Source organism: Bison bison, unplaced genomic scaffold (assembly GCF_000754665.1).
Source record: "Bison bison bison isolate TAMUID 2011002044 unplaced genomic scaffold, Bison_UMD1.0 scf7180017864241, whole genome shotgun sequence".
Lineage (NCBI taxonomy): Eukaryota > Metazoa > Chordata > Mammalia > Artiodactyla > Bovidae > Bison > Bison bison.
Window position 1 is genome coordinate 3007797 of NW_011494813.1, and position 25664 is coordinate 3033460.

A 25664-nucleotide genomic window follows, 5' to 3' on the forward strand; every position below is an offset into this window, starting at 1 on the left:
ATCCTGTTTGGGACTCTCTGGGTTTCTTGGACTTGGGTGATTATTTCCTTCCCCATTTTAGGGAAGTTTTCAACTATTATCTCCTCAAGTATTTTCTCATGGTCTTTCTTTTTGTCGTCTTCTTCTGGGACCCCTATGTTTCGAACGTTGTAGCATTTAATATTGTCCTGGAGGTCTCTGAGATTGTCCTCATTTCTTTTAATTCGTTTTTCTTTTATCCTCTCTGATTCATTTATTTCTACCATTCTATCTTCTAATTCACTAATCCTATCTTCTGCCTCTGTTATTCTACTATTTGTTGCCTCCAGAGTGTTTTTAATTTCATTTATTGCATTATTCATTTTATATTGACTCTCTTTTATTTCTTCTAGGTCCTTGTTAAACCTTTCTTGCATCTTCTCAATCTTTGTCTCCAAGCTATTTATCTGTGTTTCCATTTTGATTTCAATATTTTGGATCAATTTCACTATTATTATTCGGAATTCTTTATCAGGTAGATTCCCTATCTCTTCCTCTTTGGTTTGGTTTGGTGGGCATTTATCCTGTTCCTTTATCTGCTGGGTATTCCTCTGTCTCTTCATCTTGTTTAAATTGCTGAGTTTGGGGTGTCCTTTCTGTATTCTGGCAGTTTGTGGAGTTCTCTTTATTGTGGCGTTTCCTCGCTCTGTGTGGGTTTGTACAGGTGGCTTGTCAAGGTTTCTTGGTTAGGGAAGCTTGTGTCGGTGTTCTGGTGAGTGGAGCTGTATTTCTTCTCTCTGTTAAAGTCTGCAGAAAAGCGGAAATCGACACATCTCCTCCCCGATGTTGGCCAAGCCAGGAGACATTTTGGAAGATTTATGGCCTTTTTACTTTACTTGCTCACTTCTTCTCCTTCTCTGTTCTGTAAGAGAACTTCTCCTTTCTGTAATATTTAAGATGGGAGAAGAGCAGAACTGGTTCTAAGTTCAGAAAGCCGAGAGGGCTTCCTTTCTCAGGCAGAGCTGTCAGTAAGGACATCTTTAAAACAGCAACAGCCAGTGCTTATAAGGCTGTAGTCAAAACTGGCACAGTTTAAACAGACAAAATCCTTTTAAAAACTGTTTGGCACTATATGTGAGAAAGTAGGTAACATGTCGAGGGAGGCATGAGAAATAAAACTGGGTAAGGAGTTTGGACTCGATTCTGTATGCAGTAAACCCTGCTGGTTCTGAGAGCTGGAGTTGCTTGAAGTATTTTAGACCCATTATTCTGAGAGAGAGTGAGAGGGAGAAACAAAAACTAAGTTGGGTGGGTGTGTGTGCAGGGAGAAACAAAATCAGCTGGGGTGTCCATGTGTTAGTCGCTCAGTCATGTCCAGCTGTTTGTGAACCCATGGACTGTAGCCTGTGTGCGTGTGTGTGTGTGGAGGGAGAAATAAGACTAACAGCTGGGGTATGTGTGTGTATGTCTGTTAATTGCTTAGTCATGTCCAACTCTTTGTGACCCCATGGACTGTAGCCTGCCAGGCTCCTCTCTCCATGGGATTCTCCAGGCAAGAATACTGGAGTGGGTAGCCATGCCCTCTCCAAGGGTATCTTACTGACCCAGGGATCAAACACAGATGTCTTGCATTGCAGGCAGATTCTTTACCATCTGAGCCAGTTTGGTAAATATTGTACATTTGTAGATAATCAGACTTTACGCAATCTAGGTTGCGTCCTCAACTTGACAAACCAGGAGACTGAAGACTAAAAAATATGGAAATCCCTTCCCCAAGGTTCAGGTAGGAGTTATGAGCTCAGATGAACTAGATGGACTCTTCTGAGTTCCAGTTTTCTGTTTTTCTTTTTACTCTTAAACGGTTTATGGAACTCTTTGGTAGTATTTACAAATGTAGAATTTTAATAATCTTGTGTAGATTTTAATATTTTATGATTGAATATGTAAACATTAACTTTTAAGTAAGCTTTAAAAAGAATTACAGCTCTTTCCCACTTGTAAATATTTTGACTTGCCAATAGAAATAATTAGATAATCTTCATAGATTTAATAGAGTAAAAACTAGAGAAACACTCATTCTTTTGATCATTGATTTTTTTTTTTAACTGTCTACTTTGTACTCTTCATTCTTACTGTGCTTTCAGAATATAAAACAAATACCTCCAGGGCTGCTCTTTAGGAGCAGGAGTGATGGACATTTGCTTAAAGTAAATCAAACAAGTTTTTCTATAACGAACATTTATTGTTCTGTTGCTAAGTCATGTCTGACTCTTTGCAACCCCATTGACTGTAGCACACCAGGCTTCCCTGTCCTTCACCAGCTCCTGGAATTTGCTCCAATTCATGTTCTTTGAGTCAGTGATGCCATCCAGTGATCTCATCCTCTGTCACCTCCTTCTCCTCCTGCCCTCAGTATTTCCTAGTATCTGGGTTTTTTTCCAGTGAGTCAACTCTTCACGTCAGGTGGCCAAAGTATTGGAGCTTCAGCTTCAGCCCCAGTCCTTCTAATGAATATTCAGGGTTGATTTTCTTTAGGATTGACTTATTTGATCTCCTTACAGTCCAAGAGACTCTCTAGAATCTTCTCCAGCACCACAGTTCATAAGCACATAATGAACATAAGTGATTACAAAAATTATATAACCCTATAATAGAGATAAATGTAAATTCAAAGTAAGAACCAAGATTTAGATGGAAAATCACAAAAAAGATTCTTGAGCTTGATCTTTAGAGGTTACTAGGAATTTTTCAGACTGATGAGGGGAGTAAGTATGGAGAAAAGGCATTCTAAGAAAAGGAAATTGTGTGCAGAATCAGGAAACAGCATGGCGCTTGTGGAAAGCTAAGATAATTAGATGTGTCAGAAGTCAGATCGGTTAGAGATAAGGTGTCAGAAAGTGACTCAGTGGGACTTCCTTCTGCTAGTGTCTTGCATGGTTCTAAATACGTTGACACAGTAGTTTTACTTTATGCCATTGATTTCCATTTTACAGATGGTGAAACTGAGTCCAAGAAAAGGAAAATAACTTGAACAAAGTCTAATAAGTAGTGAGGTCTTGATTTGAAATGTGGCAGTTGAGTCCACAGGTCAGAGTCTTAGAATCTAGACTGATCTTCCTGTCCCCTTCCTCCCAGAGGGTTTGGAGCATTGAATGGTTTTCAAGCTTGCTGTCATGGTGGTGCAGAAGATAGGTAAAAGGTTGCAGGTAGCAGGCTTGGAAACAGCCATTTGCAAGAATTAAGACAAAGGATAATGAAGGCCTAATCTTGGAGCAAAAGTATTTAGGACAGAAAAGTCACAGAACTTAGTCTTGATTTGATGGAGCTACTAAAGAATTTCTGGCTTGGAAAACTGGATAGATGTACCACTCATCAGACTGAAGAACAGAGATGGAGGATTCAGTTTAGAACAACTTTAGCTGTGGTATTCATGGAATATTCAGATCAAGAGCTCTGGCAAACAGTGGGATAGTCAGATCAAGAGATGAGGTAAAGCTTTAGCATCATCAGCCTGGGTTATCATTGAAATCCTTCTTACAGATGCTACAAACCACTTAGAGCCTATAGCGAGATAAGAGGACTAGGGAGGGAAACTCTAGTGCACTGCTTCTCAGAATATAGTCTACCCAGGGGCTGGCTGTGCACCAGTTTTTATCACTGGTCCATGGTGAGAGATGGGATTTGCTTCAGCATGTAATTGGTGCATGTAAATAAGCTTGCTATTTACTTGAACTGACTTTAAAAAATCTTAGCAAGACATTCCGTTGCCTTGCATTGCTTAACATTCTGATTTTGCAAACTCCTTTTTCTTTTTTTTGTTGCAGATCACATTTAGTATCATTGACATCAAGAACATTTAAAAAAAAAAAAAAAAGTAGAGGGAAATAGTAGCCAAAGAGACAGAAGGTACAGTGTGAGTGGTAGAATGAACAAAAGAATGGGAAGTCCAGTTATTCTAATGGGTTCATGGTTTAAATGAGCAGGTGGCCAGCATAGCCACAGAGAGGTCAGATAAGATTGAAGACTAAAAGTTATTGGATTTGGCCATTTTCGGGTCATCGGTAATATTTTAGGAGCTTTGCCCCCTGCTTGCTCTTTTACTTTCTACTCTCTCATCTTTATCCACCAATCTACCTTCTAAATACTTGTCAAACCTATATGTTCACCATGTATACCAAAGACCTCTTTGGCTCTAAAGTACTTTTGAATTCAGTCTTCCTTTTTCCTTATGTCTTGGGTGATCTGAAGTTACTGATCCCTCTTTCCTTGCTATCATATTCTTGCATCTATAATGCACTGACCTTGGTATTCCTTTTCACACCTCACCCACCATTCTGTGTCCATTTCTTCTACACACACTGCATGTTTTTAATGACATCTATTTGTTCCACTCCGTGTGTGCATGCTAAGTTTCTTCAGTCATATCCAACTCTTTGAGACCATATTGACCATAGCCCTCCAGGCTCCTCTGTTCATGGGATTTTCCAGGCAACAATACAGGAGTGGATTGCCATGCCCTCCTCGAGGGGATCTTCGTGACCTGGGGATTGAACTAGCATCTCTTATGTATCTTACGTCTTCCGCATTGGCAGGAGGATTCTTTACCTCTGCACCACTACATGTGGTATCAATTTCCAAATCTAAACTCAACCCACCTTTCTTTTCTGAGCTTTGGAGCTATCAGCCTGTCAGACATCTTACTCAAATGCCACAGACTCTTCAATATGTCCAAAGCTGGACCCGAATTGTCACCTACATTTTTCTCTCCATCCCTTCTTCCTAAGCCCCATGCTCATACTGGAATCTGCCAAGCTGCCAACCACTAGTGTGAGCATCATCCTCACCCCCTTTTTATCCTACTACCAAATACCTCTTTGAATCTGTAACTCTCCTTTATCCCTGCTACCTGCATCTAATTGTAATTGATCTCACTACCAAATACCTCTTTGAATCTGTAACTCTCCTTTATCCCTGCTACCTGCATCTTGGCCACCAGCATCCATCATCTTGATGACTGAGTTATCCTCTTGTGAGGATATCTCTCCCTTTCTCAGTCTTCTTTTGTCTCCAGGACCCTCACTACACTAGAGCTAGAGTCATCCATCTAAAAAAATCGAAGTTTGATGACATCACCTCCTTGTTGAATTCTTTGCCTGCCACTCCAGTCTTATCTCTGTGTTCTATAGAGTCAGGTCACATGGATTGTTTTCAGTTCTTCAATATGTTCTCTTTCTCTCTGTTTTAAATAATTTTATTTTTGATTCTGCTGGATCTTCGTTGCTGTGCAGGTTTTTCTCTAGTTGTGGAGAGTGGGGGCTGCTCTCTAGTTGCAGCGTGTGTGCCTCTCATTATGGGGGCTTCTCTTCTTGCAGAGCATGGGCTCTAGAGTGCATGGGCTCAGTAGTTTTAGCACATGAACTTAGCAGTCGTGACTCCTGGGCTCTAGAGCACAGATTCAGCAGTTGTGGTGCGTGAACTTAGTTGCCCCACAGCATGTGGGATCTTCCCAGGGATGGAACCCATGTCTCCTGCATTGGCAAGCAGATTCTCAACCACTGGACCACTAGGGAAGTCCCAACATGCTCTCTCTTTCTGCACCTTCACACATGATCTGTGACTGTTCGGAGCTGTTATATGCCCTCTTCATTGGCAAATTTGACTTCCATCAGCAGAAAACTTCTTTAACCCTGCATATCTGAATTACATGGAGTTCCTCTGTCGTCACCCAGCAGTCTACTTTTCCCATTTCATTACCTTTTCCATATTGTTTGGTAATCTCTCATTTTTATTCATGAATCAATGCCCTCCTCTGAATGTTAAGCTCCAAGAAAGCAGGAACCATACCTGGTTGGTACATCGTTATACCTCAGGCTCCTAGTATAGTGCTTGAAGAGTGTGAACATTCAGTCAATGTTGGTTAAATGGAATGAATGCTCTTCTGAATGTTTTCACATCCGTTATCTCAGTGGGGGTAAAGTGGAACAATTCAGAGAGGATTTTAGTGAAACATAAGATGATGGATTAGAAGATTAAATTATTTGTTGAATTGTTTTGCCCCAGTAGGAGGAAGGAGAACTAAGAGACAGGAAAGCTGGTTAGGAGAGTAGAAGCATTTCATACTACCCTGTAAAACAAAGAGGAAGAATTAAAAAAAAAAAAAAAAAGCTTGCATTATTCAGATTTCATATTCCTTCTAATAAGTTGAGGCCTATAAGGAGGGGTATGTGTGTGTGTTTTAATATTTTAAACTGTCAGATTGTCCATCTCTTAGGGTTTATTTTCTTCACCTGGAAAAACTACATAACATGATGTAAAAATGTTTTTGTAAACTTTGCTCTTTCAGTTTGTTTTCTTTGGAGGGAGGTTTACAGAAGTAAGTAATTGATTTCATTCTAGCTTTTCTATTCTCAAATTGAGACAACATGTATTTTTAAAGATTTAACTGAGTTTTTAAAAAAGGATAAAGAAGTAAACACCAAGAAGTAAAGGAACAGGCAGTCAGTTGGAGGAAATCTGGGTTCAGAAAACCTAGGTAAGATAAATTACTTTTTGGACAAAATGATCTCTTTCTGGAAGTCGATGTGTAAAACACGTGGTAAGGAGATCCAACCAGTCCATTCTGAAGGAGATCAGCCCTGGGATTTCTTTGGAAGGAATGATGCTAAAGCTGAAACTCCGGTACTTTGGCCACCTCATGCGATGATTTGACTCATTGGAAAAGACTCTGATGGTGGGAGGGATTGGGGGCAGGAGGAGAAGGGGACGACAGAGGATGAGATGGCTGGATGGCATCACCAACTCGATGGACGTGAGTTTGAGTGAACTCCAGGATTTTATGATGGACAGGGAGGCCTGGCGTGCTGCAATTCATGGGGTCACAAAGAGTCGGACATGACTGAGCGGCTGAACTAACTAACTAAGACACATTACTTGGTGTCTTCAGCTTCTTCACAGAGATGAACTTCCATAGCTAGAGAGCTCATCACCATTCAAGATAGACTTTACAACAATTGCTTGACATCCCGGGCAAATTAGATGTCAGCTATGCCAGAGACAAAGTAAATATGCCATTTTGAAACTATTAAGAGATTGGTGTGTGTTCTGTATAGGGTAGTGACTATTCAGATTCTGTATGGAGATGTAGGTTGAACAATATTTAAAGAAAAAAGAGATCAAGATGTTTTCCTTAAAACACAACTTTGTATCTAATGAGCTCCATAAAAAATAAATTTGTGCATAGTACCTGCTGCTGCTGCTGCTAAGTTGCTTCAGTCGTGTCCGACTCTGTGCGACCCCATAGATGGCAGCCCACCAGGCTCCCCCGTCCCTGGGATTCTCCAGGCAAGAATACTGGAGTAGGTTGCCATTTCCTTCTCCAGTGCATGAAGTGAAAAGTCAAAGTGAAGTCGCTCATTTCGTGTCCGACTCTTAGCGACCTCATGGACTGCAGCCTACCAGGCTCCTCCGTCCATGGGATTTTCCAGGCAAGAGTACTGGAGTGGGGTGCCACATGGAAGAGAGAAGCTTGGTTTGGAACATCTTGAGAATTTACCACAAACATCGACCTCTGCAGGAAAAGAATCTAATACAGATTTTAGAGAATGCTTATCAGGCAGCACTGTATTCTAACAGTTCTACCAGACGAGTTAGCTCAGAAATGCATCTTGATTAACATAAATTGAGCGTTGACTGGCATTGTTTTAGATTTTCTGGCTGTAATTAACTAGTAGCTTTGTTAAGTCCTCATGGTGATTTCTGGGTGCAAGAATCACATGACTAGTTTATATGAGGAAGTTTGCATTCTGGTTTGCTGTGCCAGAGGACATGGAGAAACTACATCTAAAAGCGATAGAGACCACTTAGGTTTTAAGGTGAAACAAGAGACATCGAGCTGTCTCTTGTGATTTAGAAATGAAATTTAATCTGTCAAAGTCCATTCCTATCTACCCTGACTCTTAAGGCTTTGCAGAAGCACTTCAACTTGGAGGTTATACTGAGACCATGCAGTTTGACTCATGGAAGGTCCTGGTAGAGTCAGTGTGGTACAGCTGTACTGTTGTTCAGTTGATAGAGTAACTGGTACAGTAACTTAGTACCAGTTAACAATGGCTACCAGGTCTCTAGCTGTTCTCTACAGTTTTCTGTTTGGTGAGATGTAGTGTCATTGTCTCTATGAAAATAATATTTCTCATATTAGATTGAGAGATTTCAACCCATATCTAGTAGAGTGATCTGGCAAAGAGGTTTGTGGGGAGTCAGCACACCTGGAGTTAGTGTGGGTAGAGATGTCTGATGGGTGAACTGGATGGACTATGAAAAGAACGTACCTGGGGTAAGAGTAGATGTCTGTTTTCTGGAAACAGGGTAAGAGTCTCCTCCCAGCTCCACAACCACTGTCCAGCTCTTCCTCTGAGCATGCTGGGGGTTGTTTTTAATTTTGTGGCTTCTGTGCAATTGTTTCCATGGTTTATCTGAGTTTCCTGGATGAGTGACTTTAATGTGCTGCCTGGTTTGGGATATTTGGTTCAAAGAGACTAAGACACAGAAAGAGCCTGTGACAAATAGCATGCAGAGTGTGGCGTTGCTCGTACGTCAGCTCTCCTCATCTTGCCCACCCCCTTGTTCTCACATAAAATGAGGGAGAAAATGGAGAATTTAAATTTTCAAAGATAAATCTATCTGATTCTGTTTTCCCTGGCCCAGGGCTTTTTCTTTCATTTCTTTCCGTGAACCAGAAGGCTTTCTGTCATTGGAAGAGCCCCTGTAAGGCAGTTGTGTGGACCTCTCAATGTGGCCAGGGGCCATTTGTGGGATGAGAGAGCAGGTGGACCTGGAGATGGGGGAGCATTGTTTCATCGCAGAGAGCCACAAAGGAAGTCTCTCCAACTTCATACAACCTGTTGTCTCCCATCTTCCATTAAATTTTAAGTATTTCTAATCACACATTTTTTCTAAGCAAGGCTGGCATCAACTTCCTCTTAAATTATTTACCAATGCCAGTAAAAGATAATGGAGAATTTGAGCAGAATGAAACGTGCTTTACTCTTCCGACTTCCCTGTGAATTAGAACAAGGTTAATCTTGACACCATGGTGATACAACAAGAGATGAGAATCCTTCCTGTATTTCCACAGAGTACGGTACAATCCACAGCCCCTCAACGCCTATTAAAGATTCAGATTCTGATCGATTGCGTCGAGGTTCAGATGGGAAGTCACGTGGACGGGGCCGAAGAAACAATAACCCTTCTCCTCCTCCGGATTCTGATCTTGAGGTATGTTGTTGCCAAAGCCTAAGTAAATATCAAGTGATTTAGAAGCTAAATGCAGATTCTATATATGATATTTATACATGTTTCAATGCCTTTCTCCCAAATCATCCCACTGGCAAAACCAATACAATATTGTAAAGTTAAAAAATAAAATAAAAAAAAAAAATGCGGATTCTGTATACCTGCTACGAGTAAGGTGTCCGAATGCCTTTGTTACTGCTTTACGTTCCATATCAACATAAATAAGCCAGTTTTTTTCTTTTTTTCATATTAAAGGTAAAGCAGCTGTTTATTTCTGTTTTCTCTTCTACTTCATGTGGTAAAGCATTTATTTTTCTTCTTTAGTGAAACATCGTAAATTATATCATTCTGCTTTGACAAAATTCTCTTGTACTGCTCTGTGTCATTGCTGTTAAATTAAGTGTTGTACTAAATATGCTTCATAAAACTCACTTGGAAATTAAAGGCACCCTGTGTGTATTGGGGGGAAGAAAACCCAGAATGTTCTAAACAGAAGTAGTCATCACCTTTTGAAACATGCTTTGGTGGAGTTCAAAGCAGGAGAGATTAATTAAAACTTTACAGGATGATAGATTTCAAAATGTTGAATCCACTGATATTAACTTTCTTTTCATTGCCCAAGTGAAACTGATGGTAGAAAACATGATTGTTTTGGCTGAAAAGATGACAGATTTCCAGCAGAACTTGCGTGTATGAATATGTGCTGGTGTGAGTGGGGTTGGGAAGAAAAAAGCAGAATATGGAAGCCTTTGGTGATATCTCAAAGATCTTTTTGAAATGAGTTCCTTCAATAATTCAATTCTAAAAACCCCAAGAGTATGCCAAGAGCATGCAGGTTATGTCTACTTAAGTTATTAACTCTGAAATCTCAATAAAATCAGGCAGGAACAATATACCATCCATTTGATAACATCCCAGTAGGTAATACAAGGTGAATAGATGATGTAAAGTTTTAGTTTTTATATACAATTTTTAGATACTCGGTTTATTAAGAATAAGCCATAAGATTAGTTATTTTAACGCTTCTTAATGAACAGTGATCAAAGGCAAAGAAAAGATCAACTGAATGATTTTTCATTGATTGCCCCTCTATCTTAGGAATTATAAACAAACTCGTTTTAGCTTATTTTCCATGTCTTTAGAACTAAGACTGAGAAGTGACTACAGAAGTAGAAAGAACATATAGTCTTATTTCTTTCCTGTATTTTTGACAGTGTTGCTGATATGTTTATTCTCATATCTTATCTGAGGTTTTATCTGAGAAAATCTGGGACATATACTTTGGAACATTTGTGTTTAAAAAATTGTAAATTCAGATTTTTCATTTGTCTCCCATTTCAAGACTACCTTTCCTTGTTGAAGTTATGAGTAGCAGTTTTCTCAGCCAAGGGCAAGACACACTGATTTGGTGCTTCCTTTGTAGAGGGTGTTCATCTGGGACTTGGACGAGACAATCATTGTTTTCCATTCCTTGCTCACTGGGTCCTATGCCAACAGATATGGGAGGGTGAGTACCAAGAGGCATCATTTGCTCATTTCTTTAAATCTGCCTAGAATTGAATTTTTTATCCAAATGGGAATGTGGCTTAAAGTACTTAATTTATTGAAATAAATATATATATAAGACAAAGCCATAAATTAACAGAAGGAGTTTTTTTTAGGCTCTTAAGAAGATAAATATCTCATAAAGATAAACTTTATGCAATTAAATACATTCTTACTTCAGACCCCAATGAATAAAGGTGATCAGATGCTATTCTAGGGTGAAATAGTAGAATATATAGATGATATAGAAAGATCTTTTGTATTGTGTTTTTTTATTTGCCACATGTTTTTATTCTCTTTATTCCCAGCATATTCAGGGGAGCAGATAGTTCACTTTATATTGTCTTCCATGATTAGCAGTGTTAGTATTTTATTTTCAAAACACTTATTATGAATGTCTTTATTAGTCCCTTTGCTGTGCAGCTCAATTTATGTGAATAGTTTGTAAAAATTTGGCCTCTGAATGACAAAGGACAAATATATCCAATTCTTAGTTGTTACAACAACTTATCTTGGTGGTGTAGGTACAGAATAATTTTACAGATCACCTTCCATGAATATAATTTTAAATTCAGTGTTCTGTGTTTGGGTTCCCCAAAACCTTGGAAATTCTTTTTGTTTCCTTGCTGGTTCCATAGCTTTTTCTCATGCAAAAGTCATGTTATTTAAAAGTGTCTTAAGTGAAATTATCCTGTGAATATGATATTTTTCATTTTTTTAATCATTAAAGAAATCATATTACAAGTCTTAGATCCTTGGAGGTATTGGTTGGAAGTCTTAGGAACTAATTCTTATGTGTTGGTGACTCCAGACGTTTCTCAGCATTAACTGTTAAAATTGATAATTCATAAAATAGTCATGCTCTCATTACAGACTTTGCAGGAATTCATCCTTTCAATAAATCATATTTCAATAAATACATATTTAGTGCTTGATATGTAGGCATCTGGAGGTGAAAGTGGAGAGATGCTCATTGTCACAGTGCAGCCTTCCTCTCCTTAACCCTAAATATATACCTAATACAAAAAAAGGGGAGGGCTAGAGAAATGCACATTGGTAAGAGCTAGAATATTCCACCATTTGAATGTCTGTCAGAAATATCTGTAAAACACAATATCCCCCAATTTATTGTTAAACAGATTTTCTATGAGAAGATAATGAATAAAAACACAGATTATTTTAAATAAGGCTATTTTTTGTTTTCTAAGGAACCTCCATAGTGTTCTCCATAGAGGTTGTATCAATCTACATTTCCAGCAGTGGAAGAGACTTTCCCTTCTCTCCACACCCTCTCCAGCATTTATATGTGTATTTATTTAATAATTAGTGATGTTGACCATCTTTTCAGGTGCCTCTTGGCTATCTGTTTGCCTTCTTTGGAGAAGAAGATCTTCTCATTTTTTAGATTTAGATTTTCTCATTTAGATCTTCTCATTTTTTGACTGGATTGTTTGTTGTTTTGATATTTAGTTGCATGAAATGTTTGTATATTTTGGAGATTAATTCTTTTTCAGTTACTTCATTTGCAAGTATTTTCTCCCATTTTGAGGGCTGTCTTTTTATTTTGTTTATGGTTTACTTTGCTGTGCGGAAGTCATAGAGTCAATCATTCAAAATAAGTCTTTACTTTGTGGCTAGCACATATTAAGGATTCTGTAAATATTAGTTGCATTATTTTTATTATTTCTTTGATCGATATTATTACTATCCCTATTTCTACAAAAACTGCTCCTTTAAAAGCCTAAAATGTCAAAGTATAGTAAGTAGGAAGAGTCTTGAAGATCATCTTTACTGAACCATTTTAATGGCCCTACAACTAACTCCTGGAGGAAGAGAGCTGGCCCCTGGAACTCACAGAAAAGTGTTGAAAAGGAAACACTTAGGAAATCAACATTTGAAAACCATCCAGAAAGTCTCAAGTCTTTAAAAGCTCTGTCACTAGAGGCCAGATTGATTAAGGAGAGTTGTCTTGATCTGTGTGCTCTAAGCCATTGAAAGGGGCCTGCTTAGAGGTGGTGAATATCCCCTGACTTCCTGGCCTTGTGTCATTCTCTGACCATAAATGGAATTCATACCTAACATGGAAACCAATGGCAACTTAGAATTTTTCACTTGGATTCTTGATGATATCTAAGCCAAATGTTATAAATATTATGAATTTTATTTTTACCAGTGTCAACTATTGCTATTTTAAGACTTCAACCCATAGTATTTAGTTTTTTCATACTAGGGTATGTGATAAAAATTTTTATCTTCTATAGTTTCCCAAAGCCAAATGTATGTATGCTTTCAAATATAGATGATTTGAGATATTTAATTGTAAGGTTATCCTTTATGAGTTGATGGGTGTTGAAGAGAGAGTAACTTCAGAAAGTTGGGTTGGGGAACGTCTACCTGAGCATGATCCCTTGAGCCTGAGATCGGAATGACCTAGAGAGTCCAGTGGATAATGTGCCCATCAGGAGAAAGAGTGTTATAAGCAGAGGAAATAGCAAGCACAGAGACAGGAAAGGGTTTAATGTTTGAGAGGCAAAGAGGACAGTGTTGCTGAGCTTAATGAAAGAGACATAGAGTCAAGAGAGATAGGTGCCAGGATGAGGGCAGGTATGAAGCACCTCCCAGCCATAGTCAACAGAATTGATCTCATTTCATGCGCTGTAACAAATCACTGAAAGTCTTCAAGGGGAGATATGAGATCTGATATAGTGTTTTAAATTCCTTTGGCTGTATGTGGAGAATTAGTGGTAGGGAGAGAGAGGATGAGGAACAGAGAGGAGGTTTCAGGGTGATCAGATGCACTGGCAGTGAAGATGGAGAAATGATTGGATTATGGGTTCTATTGCAGATAAAGAATTAGGATTTAATGGACTCTGATAGTGGGCAATAGGCAATTGGAGATCAGATCATTCACAGGGTTTTGTCCTGAGCAACTGGAAGAATTTTCATAAATCTGTTGAGATGGGGAAGAACTAATTTGGAGGGAAAATGGAAAATTCAGCGTTGCTCAAGTTTGAAATGCCCATGAGACATCTGCTCAGACCAGGCAAGGTGACACCTGGAAGGGGACCATAGGAGATGGTGGAGAGTGGTCGGGGAGGATGTCAGATTTAGAATTAACAGTGCACAGCTCAGGATGAGAAGGTCCTCAGACACATTTAGCTCAATTTCTTCCCAAACACCTTCTTTGAGCTTGGCACTGTCAGTCACCCTGTCCTCTCATTGGTGGGACATGGCCCTTTCCTGACTTTTGAGGACTTCTTGCTGAGGATGTTGACTTGTAGCCTAAATCATGCAAGAAAGCTTGCTGTATGATCTCTTTATTGGAGAACTTTAGAATCTGGCAGAATTGCTCTAAGATCTGATACTTGTGTCTTATAAGAACGTGTGGTTCAGCAAGGACGCTTCCAAACAGTAATAATAACCAACTCTTTGCGACCCCGTGGGCTGCAGCATGCCAGGCTTCCCTGTCCATCACCAACTCCCGGAGCTTACTCAGACTCATATCCATTGAGTCAGTGATGCCATCCAACCATCTCATCCTCTGTCGTCCCTTTCTCCTCCTGTCTTCAATCTTTCCCAGCACCAGGGTCTTTTCCAGTGAGTCAGTTCTTCGCATCAAGTGCCCAAGTATTGGAGTTTCAGCTTCGGCATCAGTCCTTCCAGTGAATATTCAGGATTGATTTCCTTTCGGATTGACTGGTTGGATCTCCGTGCAGTCCAAGGGCCTCTCAAGAGTCTTCTTGAACACCACATTTTTGGGGGCTCCAAAAATCACTGCATATGGTGACTGTAGCCTTGAAATTAAGACTCCTGCTCCTTGCAAGAAAAGCTATGACCAACCTGGATAGCATATTAAAAAGCAGAGACATTACTTTGCCAACAAAGGTCCATCTAGTCAAAGCTATGGTTTTTCCAGTAGTCATGTATAGATGTGAGAGTTGGACTATAAAAGAAAGCTGAGCGTCAAAGAATTGATGCTTTTGATCATTACTTGGATCCCTCTTTTCTACCCGGGATGCAGGAGAGAAGTCTCAGGACAGTTCAGGGGTGAGCCACCTCTCTTAGAGCACAGGTTCAGGGATATTACTGGGCTTTGTCAAGGGGGTATGTGGTTGGGCCTTACTCTGCAAGCATATAAAGCAGTGAATGCCTGACAATGTGATTGCTGTTCCGTCTCTATGGGAACCAGATACTTGAGAAGTAGCTTAGTCACAGTAGCTTAGGCTACTCGATGAGTAGGCCATTCAGTAAAGGGATACAGGATCTGGTTGATATAATGCAAAATTAGGGCATGTTACAGCAATATGTACCAAAAAAAGTTTGAGAATGTCTCACCTTCCATGTAATCCTAGCTGTGGGAAGCAGGCCTGCTGGGTGTTATAAGGAAGTGCTATTTTATAACAAAGGTGATGGGAACAAAAAGAAAGTACTACATACAGTTCAAGCTTTAAGGAAGAGAAAAGAAACAGCATATTAAAAGGAAAATGAAGTCTATGGATGTTAATGTAAATTAGGTTGTTCCTAATATGTCCTAGCATCTTTTAAAGTTGCTTTCAAACCAAATCCAAATTCCCCAATTTTACTGAAGTAAAAGAGTCTTGCTTTTTTTCGTTGAATGGTCTCTTTAACGTAGACAAGGTAATAATATAGTTGTTGACATCAAAGCACAGACCCCAGATTTATATTTAAAATAAGCTTTGTGCTGATGTCCAAGCATGTCCTTCTTGGGGGAGGACTTCTCGTGATACCCAGTATCTTGATTATTTTAATACTTTCTTTTTATTGTTACTTTAACACCTGTGTCTTATACAGTTTTGGGCTAGAATAGGTCTTCAGAATCTTGAGCCTCGCTCCTCATTTTACACAAAAACCTAAATGTGAATACTTAACACAGCATGAAGCTTAGCATCTTAATTGTTGTTGTTCTGCTGTTATGTCATTTTTGATTCTCTGTGACTCCATGGACTGTAGCATGTCAGGCTTCCATGTCCTTCACCACCTCCCAGAATTTGCTCAAACTAATGTCCATTGAGTCAGTGATGCCATCCAACCATCTCATCCTCTGTCATCCCCTTCTCCTCCTGCCGTCAGTCTTTCCCAGCATCAGGGTCTTTTCCAGTGAGTCAGCTCTTCGCATCAGGTGGCTCAGCTTCAGCACCAGTCCTTCCAATGAATATTCAAGACTGATTTCCTTTAGGATTGACTGGTTTGCTCTCCTTGCTGTCCAAGGGACTCTCAAGAGTCTTCTCTATCACCACAGCTTGAAAGCATCAATTGTAGGCCCTACTTATTAAGAATCTCCCCTGTGCCCAGGACTCATTTAACTCAACTCTAGTGCTCTGAAACTGCTGTTGCCAAACCCATTTACAGATGAGGAAACAGAAATTTAAGAGGTTAGAGATCAAATGTGAAAAACAGTACCATGTGTGGCATAAGATACATATTAACTGCATTTTAGTGTAGCTGAACCTTGACTGTCAAAAAAAAAAACAAACAGCAACAAAAAACCCTTGAATCTGACATAGTGGCCAGTAGGTAATATATGATACTGTCTTTAAATTTTTGAAGTACCAATATGTGATAGGCCTTATGATGTAATAGAAGGAGCATCAGATTTGAATTTAAATAGAGCTATACTCAGATTCAAGCTCTGATTTTCAGTTCACTGACCTTGGCCAAACTGTTTATCCATGCTGAGCCTGGTTTCTGTATTCATAAATCTGACTGCTTGTAATCACTTTAAAAATTCACTTGCATCAATGATATCTCAGTAAAGCTAGAAGGTATATATAAAAAAAAAAGATTTAAGTTGTGTCATGAATTTGAAGGGTCCAGTGCTATGTCTTACTAATAGCAATAACCTAATAATAAATACAGCATATATCACTGATTGATCTTGTACCTGCTCTCTAAGCTTTTGTTTTGTACTGTGCCAGGCTTATAGGATGGTCCCAGTTGTCACAATAAGTTTAGATCAACTAAACCTCCCTAGGGAGTGTATTACTGTGATCGTTCAGCACATTGAGGGAAGAAAAACTTGACGGCAGTTTACCCCATTTCATCAGAACATTCCAGGTAGCCAATAAAGACTGCTGCTTTTTAGAGTACTGTGTCTGTTTCAGGGCATGACAGTAAACTCCAGACTCTAATGAGAGATGACCACCTTCCATGATGGCTGTAGATGCTGGATTCTCAGCATAGTATCGAAGCAGCTAGACATCTAGCGTCCTCCTCAGACTATAGAGGATTTACTTATACTTAAACAGAATGATCTCTCTTTTGGAACCTCCGGACCAGGGGTTCACAAACTTTTCTGGTAAAGGGTAAGATAATAAAAATGTCTTGGGCCATATGCTGTCATGACTACTCAGCTCTGCCCTGGTAGTGAGCCACAGACATATGTAAATGAATACATGTCACCAAATGTTATATTAATAGTTCTCAAGTTTGAATTTCATGCAGTTTTTCCATATCATGAAATATGTGCCTTCCTTTGGATTTTAAAAATTTAGACCAGGGATTGACAAATCGTATCTCAAAGCCAAATCTGATTCATTACCTGTTTCTGTAGCGCTTCCAAGCTGAGAATGCTGCTTGAATTTTTGAAGGCTTATTAGTTAGTTAGTGTTAGTTGCTCAGTCATGTCCGACTCTTTGCAACCTCATAGACTGTAGCCCGCCAGGCTCCTCTGTCCATGGAATTCTCCAGGCAAGTATAGTGGAGTGGGTTGCCATTCCCGTCTCTGAGGGATCTTCCTGACCCAGGGATCAAACCTGAGTCTCTTGCATTGCAGGCAGATTCTTTACTGTATGAGCCACCAGGGAAGCCCTATAAAGGGTTTATATATATTTGTTTATTTTAAAATAAAAGAATCTTCTCAGAGACTATATATGGCCAGCAAAGTCTAAAGTATTTTTTGTCTGTCCTTTTAGAGAAAATGTTTGACTGCCCTCGTTCTAGATCATGTTCTGAATTTTGTGTTGATTAATTTTACTCCTGCCTTCAGGACACCAGGGCAAAGTCAATGACGGTCACAGTGTGACTGACTAGACAGTAAAGTCAGTGCAGGCATCGTGTGCCTGCATCTGGGGCCCCAATGAAGCACAAGCCAGCACATGAATTTGTCAGGGTAGCAAATTGGCAGTGACAAATAGGCCCCAAATCTCATGCTCAAACACAGCAGAAACATCTCTGTCCTATTGATTGGGCTTGAGTGGATTATCTAGGTTGTATGGTCTAGGCAGCCTTTGGCAGTGCAGGAATGATTGTGCCATCTCACTGGATAGCTTCTGAGGCTTCTGGGGCCTCGTCATCAGCTTTCTAGCCCACAGGGGGAAAAAGCAGGGGGAACGTGAATGGCATACTCTAAGTACCAGCCTTGGAAGGAAGGGCACACACCGCTGCTTCCTTGGCCTAGTGCAAGGGAGACCAGGAGATGTAACCTAGTTGTGTGGCCAGGAAAACACAGAAAGTAGGTTTCGGTGGATGGGTGGCAGTGACAGCCACAGTTCTCAGCTGAGAAATATTTGACAAATGAGTAAAACCCAGAGCACACTTTCAAACCCTTGTGGTGGCTCTGGCCATCCCAGCAGAGCAGTGCCCTAGGGCTGTGTGCCAGATGTGCCACGTGGCCACTTAGTTCCAAAGGATCATTCCCTGATTTTATTCTCTACTTTGTGTATCAGTGCCATGTTAGATCAAAATAATGAAATAAATTAGGGTTGTCAATATAATTTCGGAATTCTGTGAAATGACCTGGAATCTAAACTCTCAAAATGAACTAGCACAGTATTTTTGGCTCTTAAGGGGATTTCCAGCAAAAAGAGCCTCCTTTATTCCTTTCCTTTGCCCTTATTCTGACAGTGGTTCTCTTTCCCTTTAACTGTCAGCCTCTTCCTCCTTATTGGCAGTAACATACTGAAATGTATGTTCCTGCTACCTTTTGAATAAAGCTCTATTTTTCATGCCCATACATGTAAAAGGAAATGCAGCGGACAAACATGAATCATCACAGTTTTCCAACCACCACACTGGTCTGCCATCACCAGCTTTGGACCTCCCTTGCTTTAAGGCCTTTGGAATAGCCCATTGAAGATAATTCAGTCTCACTTGTTCTGTCTTAATCTTCCCATCTGTAAAATGGGAGCAATCACAGGGCTTTTGGGAAAACAGTATAAAGCACCTAGAAAAACACTCATAGGCACTTTCTAAATACGAGCCATTATTGCTTACCTTGAGGAGTTCAGAAGAGGGAGTGGGAAATAGTGAATACTTTATTGTTCCAGGTAGCATACAGGAAGCGGTGGTAGCTGAGCATAACCGTTTAGGGAAATGAGCGACAAAGTGGCTGGATATCTATTAAGGATATATAGAGGATCGTATTTGCAGAAGATGAGTAGCAGAAAATGTTCTGAAATGGTAATAAAAGCACTGCCCCTTTGTTCAGCTTTTACAACCTGCACTGCCATCTCACAGTCATTAAACATCCAGTTAGTTCCTTCTTTTTTTCTAATGAAGAACCTGTGTCTCAGAAAATTAAATGATTGCCCCAAAGAAGCTCATCTGTTAACTGACAACAACAGGAATTTCATCTATCTTCTGATGGGCTCATTGCCTGCAAAAAGGGGATGCACCCAGTAAAAAGTTTGGAAAAGTAATCTCACTTCTCTGCATCTGCCCCTTCAAGGTTAAGACATTAAAACTGATGCTTAAGAATGTGTCCATGATCTTGTGGCCAACAGCGCATTTGGCTGATAAAATCCCTCATGCCTACATACTTAGAAAAAACTTGGAAACAGAAACTTTTAAACATTTAGGTTTTGTGCTGTAGGCATGGGGATGCCTTGAAGAGTATTGAAACAGTAGAGTGACGTGATGAAGTGAAGAAGTGAAGTGAAGTTGCTCAGCCGCGTCCAACTCTTTGCAACCCCATGGACAGTAGCCTACAAGGCTCTGGGTCCAGGGGATTTTCCAGGCAAGAATACTGGAGTGGGCTGCCATTTCCTTCTCCAGGGGATTTTCCCAACCCAGGGATCGAACCCGGGTCTCCTGCATTGCAGACAGACGCTTTACCATCTGAACCATGATGGACATGTACAATTTAGAAGATTGATCTGATAGCAGAGAAGATTATTGCAGTCCTCCTGGTAGGAAATAATCAAGGTCTGAGAGAATGGCTGTAACACTAGGAAGGAGAGAGAGATAGGAGAGGTTACAAATGAAATCTAGATAGGTCTTTTGATTGGATTTAGCTGTGTAGGCTTTTTGCCAGCACTGCGTGGGCCCTGACTTGGCCAGATCTGTCCTGGCTTTGTTCTCATTCTTCCCTCTTTGTACCACATCTTGGCAACTCTCTCATGTTTGGGATTCATTGGGTTTTTTCCACAATCACAATTAATCTTTGGAATGGTGAAGTTCTTACTCTTATTCTCTACTTGGGTATTATTTTCATGGTGGTGTTCTTAAATAAGGAGAAAATTAGAGCAGTTCAGTGTCACATATCTAATCAATAAAAATAACCTGATTAGCCCCACCATAAGTTGTGGTTTTGTTTTGTTTTTTTCACTTTTTTAAGTCATTCATCCAATAATACAGCTATGATTTATTTCTCATGTGTGTACTTTCTCTCCTGGTAATCCAGATTATTTCTTAATTGGCATCAGAACTACACCCAGCTCCTAAAACTTGACATGAGAGGGCTGTATAAAATTGCAAAAGTAAATATTCCTTTGATGGTATTGATAACTTGAGACAGATTAGAGAAAAAAATGGAATCTTTGGGTCTCATAGTCTGTACAGATTATTTACATAACACTTTTAGAAGTATTTTTTAAAGAAATAACATTTTAGCATTTTTTTTTCTTCTCTCCAGTAAGGGAGTTAATCTTCTCATCTTATCTTTAATCCTTCCCTTGTGAGCAACCAGCATGGGGCCTTGAAAATAAGCCACCCCTGGACTCAAAGTGCCTGCCTATTCCTGTTTTTCAGCTTCTTTTTCTCCAAAACAAAGGATCCTGAATGAAGAGAATGTATTTTCAATGGCATGCAGGCCCTGTTCCCTGGCTGTAATACTAGCATTCAAAATAAGGAGTTGCTTAACGGGTCCAGAATGGCTTTCTTTTCCTTTCCTTGGATCAAGACTGGCCAATATTGTTGTTGCTTCAGGTAGACTTTACAAGATTTTCACATTGACCAGCAAATCCTCATAAACCTGCTCACAACCTTCCCATCACACCTCACTGGGCCACATCAGTCCCGGTAATTATTCACCGCCGGAGGCTTAACTGCCCACACAGGGTCAGGGCAAATAGAATTTTTAGGAACCTTACCTTTTAGTCTACAGATTTAAAATATAAGTACCATATCCCAAGGTACTAGTCAGACTTTCTGAAATAGTTGAACCGTCTTTTAGCCTAAGATAAATTCTTTAAATAGCATTGTAAAAACATGACAGATTCTACTTTTTGATCCAAAATAGAATAGCAATTGCCAGGAGTCTGTATAGATCTGATCACATAGATGTCATGGGGTACCTATTCAACAGGAGAGATGCAAAAGAAATTTATCATGTATTTAAAATGTACTTGGAAATAGGAAATAGTAATAGGTAAAAATTAGAAAGCAAAACTAATTTTTTGGCTTTCAGTGAAATAAACCCCTGGCATCATTGGTGCTTTGTAGAACCCAATTCCTAGCTTGGAATGCTTAAAAGTAGAACAACAACTTAGGTATTAAAATATTTCTTAAAAGTCTCAACTTAAAGAATTTAAATTGGATAAGTGTATATTGCCTATACTTTTGCCTGATTTATTTCACTGTGGTTTTTTCTTTTTTTTTTTTTTTAAGTTTAGAAAAATATGGTTAAAGAAAAAGAATGAAAGGGCAAAATGTGCCAAGGTGTGGATATAAGAACTGGAGTTATATTAACAATACAAACAGTTATTTCTTTTAATACGTTGCCCAGATATCTAGTCTAGTGGTGGTAGTGTTGCAGGAAGGGGGACCCCTTCCAGGGCCTGAAACTGGGCTCTTGTCTAACACTTGGAAATGAATTGTCCAAGGAGACACATGTGCTGACAAAGCAAGAGATTTTATTGGGAAAGGGCGCCCGGGTGAGAGCAGTAGGGTAAGGGAACCCAGGAGAACTGCTCTGGCTCACAGTCTCAGGTTTTATGGTGATGGGATTAGTTTCCGAGTTGTCTTTAGCCAATCATTCTGACTCAAGAGTCCTTCCTGGTGGCTCCTTGTTCAGCCAAGATGAATGCCAGAGAGAAGGATTCTGGGAGATGGTCAGATGTGTGGTGTCTCATTTTGACCTTTCCCAAATTCTTCAGTTTGGTGGAGGCTTATTAGTTCCGTGTTCCTTAACAGGACCTCCTGTCCTAAAACAACTCATACAAATGGTTACTATGGTGCCTGGCCAGGGTGGGCAGTTTCACTGTGCTTCCCCTAATGGTAGCTCAAGCGGTAAAGAATCTGCCAGCCAGTTCGGAGACACAGGTTCGATCCCTGAGTCAGGAAGATCCCTGGTGGAGGAAATGGCAACCCACTCTGGTGTTTTTGCCTGAAAATCCCATGGACAGAGGAGCCTGGTGGGCTACAGTCCATGGGGTCGCAAAGAATCAGAACAACTAAGTGACTGAGCACATAATAATATATATTCAGAATGACATAATTATATATGGTCTATATAAGCAGTAAAGAGAAACTCTTATTAACATTTGGTGCCATTTTTAATTGTTTTTGCGGTAAAACTTAGGTGACTTCAGTTCAGTCACTCAGTCCTGTCTGACTCTACGACCCCATGGACTGCAGCACACTAGGCCTTCCTGTCCATCACCAACTCCCGGAGCTTACCCAAACTGATGTCCATTGAGTCGGTGATGCCATCAACTGTCTCATCCTCCGTCGTCCCCTTCTCCTCCTGCCTTCATTCTTTCCCAGCATCAGGGTTTTTCTGTCAGTTCTTCACATCAGGTGACCAAAGTATTGGAGTTTCAGCTTTAGCATCAGTCCTTCCAACGAATATTCAGGACTGATTTCCTTTAGAATGGACTGGTTGGATCTCCTTGCAGTCCAAGGGACTCTCAAGAGTCTCCTCCAACACCACAGTTCAAAAGCATTGATTCTTCAGACAAGACCTTCTAGAATTAACACCCAAAAAAGATGTCCTTTTCATTATAGGGGACTGGAATACAAAAGTAGGTAGTCAAGAAATACCTGGAGTAACAGGCAAATTTGGCCTTGGAGTACAAAATGAAGTAGGGCAAAGGCTAATAGAGTTTTGCCAAGAAAATGAACTCACTGGTCATAGCAAACAGCCTCTTCCAACAACATAAGAGAACACTCTACACATGGACATCACCAGATGGTCAACACCAAAACCAGATTGATTCTATTATTTGCAGCCAAAAATAGAGAAGCTCTATACAGTCAGCAAAAACAAGACCGGGAGCTGACTGTGGCTCAGATCATGAACTCCTTAGTGCCAAATTCAGACTTAAATTGAAGAAAGTAGGGAAAACCACTATACCATTCAGGTATGACCTAAATCAAATCCCTTATGATTATACAGTTGAAGTGAGAAATTAGAGCATTAAACCAAAACTGAAAACCTTGGGATATATCTTTCAAAATAGTTACATAAAAGGAAGCTATATTTTTATGGCTAGATGAATGATTAGCTTTAAGTTTTCTAGAGGAAGGACAAAGTATTTTATCTTTACACTCAAAAACATTCTGAATCCTATACTAAAAACCCAAGAAAAGATAAATAAGTGTTCCTTAAACTATTTTGAGGCTCAAAGGACCATGAATACTCTGAGCCTAAAACAGAATTTTAAGAAAGTAAGTGAAAATGAATTAAGAAAAGCATTTTTGAATCAGTCTCAGTTCGGGGAGAGGGGTGGCAGGGAGGGTGGGTAGGTACAGGGGGCAGTCATCTTTGCCATTAAAAATAGATTAAATTGCCATTAAAGCCATGAAATGAGAATGATGAGTGCATATGAATGCATACCACCCTTCAAAGCAATTTCACAGATAGGTAAGATGAAATATGTTCAAATACTGGAATTAGCAATGCAGATATAGCTATGATATTTCTCAACATAAATGGCCAACAAAATAATCTGAGCAGCATTGAACTTCAGCTTGATCACCAAAATAAAACAAAAGTCATGTCATAAAGTACCCTCTCCTGCTCTTCCCCCCCAGGTCTGGATTCCATGCTAATGCCATGTGGTCTCCATGTTAGGACTAACCAAAATTTAAGAGCCCATCCGAAGAAGTTATCAAAACAGCAGTAGTAGATGATACCCAGTACCTTAACCTTCTGGCCTATAGTAGTTTTGTTGTGGGTAATGATCACTGAAAACGTCCATTAAGTATTTCAGAAAATTGTACCACCAAATGTCACCATTCCCTAGTTGCACATTCAAAACCATTCATATTATATGAGCTGTAGTACCCAAGATATGCACTTGGCCATGCACCCCTCTTCTGTCTGAGTCACCGTTTGTCTCCTGGCTTGATACCAATGAGTCATTTAAAATATCCCTCCTTCTTAGAAAACAAACTTATGATTGCCAGGGGGAGCGGATAGTTAGGGAGTTTAGGATGGACAGGTACACACTGCTGTATTTAAAATGGATAACCAACAAGGATCTACTGTATAGCACAGGGAACTCTGCTCAGTGTTATGTGGCGGCCTGGACGAGATGGGGGTTTGGGGGAGAATGTACACATGTACATGTATGGCTGAGTCCCTTCCCTGTTCAGCTGAAACTATCACAGCATTGTTAATCGGCTATACCCCAGTACAAAATAAAAAGTTCAAAAAGTACAGTCCGTCCTTAATAATTTCTTGAATACAACATAGTAGTGTAGGAGGTGCCTAGCCAGAATTTCTGGCTTCAGGGAGCTTTTAGATTAATAAAGCAGATGCTGCTGAGTCACTTCAGTCGTGTCCGACTCTATGTGACTCCATAGACAGCAGCCCACCAGGCTCCCCTGTCCCTGGGATTCTCCAGGCAAGAACAGTGGAGTGGGTTGCCATTTCCTTCTCCAATGCATGAAAGTGAAAAGTGAAAGCGAAGTAGCTCAGTCGTGTCCGACAGTGGTGTCCGACTCTTCGCGACCCCATGGACTGCAGCCTAGCAGGCTCCTCCATCCATGGGATTTACCAGGCAAGAGTACTGGAGTGGGGTGCCATCGCCTTCTCTGAATAAAGCAGATAGTCAGTAGGAAATGAATGAACCTTCAGTAGCAGTCCTTCATGGGCGGATCTAAACCAACACCACTAAACCTGCAAAGAGGGAAACCACAGAATATCCAAAGGATATAACAATAGGATATATCCAAAGGAGGAACAATCTTAGGAAGGAAACAAGTATTCTGTATTACTCATGACAGTGTTCTCTGGTAACTACAATCACTTAACTAGTAAGAAAAGGCCAATAATAGGATGTTAAATGATAACACTAGTATCATGAGCCAGAAAAAAAGGATCAGGAGCTACACAACCAAAAACTAAATGCCAGAAGTCCTAAAGGAGATGCTTCTAGGGTTACTGCGAGTCTTAAATTACACTGGGAATTCTCCTCTGCAGCTTATCAGTGTTGCAGTGTGACCATGCTGCTCCTATGGCTTCAATTATAGATGTCTTAAATAGAAGTTTCTCTGGCTTCCTGGAAAAGGCCATTCCCTTTGATAAAAATTAGTAGCGTTAATACAAAGCGGTGTCAGACACACATCCTGTGTATATTCCAAATCTCTCTAAGTCTGAGTACAGATGAACAAGTATGTCCAAGCATCTTCTTTTCAATAAAAGAGGATATGCTGAGGAACTTTGCAAGGCTTTTGGAACTTTGACT

General features: G+C 40.0%; 1 protein-coding gene across 10 annotated transcripts in view; it reads left to right on the forward strand.

Annotated features, from left to right (window-relative positions):
• The window catches only part of EYA1 (EYA transcriptional coactivator and phosphatase 1), a 361166-nt gene that overhangs the window by 264997 nt on the left and 70505 nt on the right, over positions 1–25664 (forward strand). For all 10 annotated transcript variants that reach the window (XM_010846960.1, XM_010846962.1, XM_010846961.1 and 7 more), the window contains 2 exons: positions 9092–9231; positions 10673–10756. In XM_010846960.1, the coding sequence (XP_010845262.1) occupies positions 9092–9231; positions 10673–10756 (224 nt within the window). The remainder of the gene's footprint in view (positions 1–9091; positions 9232–10672; positions 10757–25664) is intronic.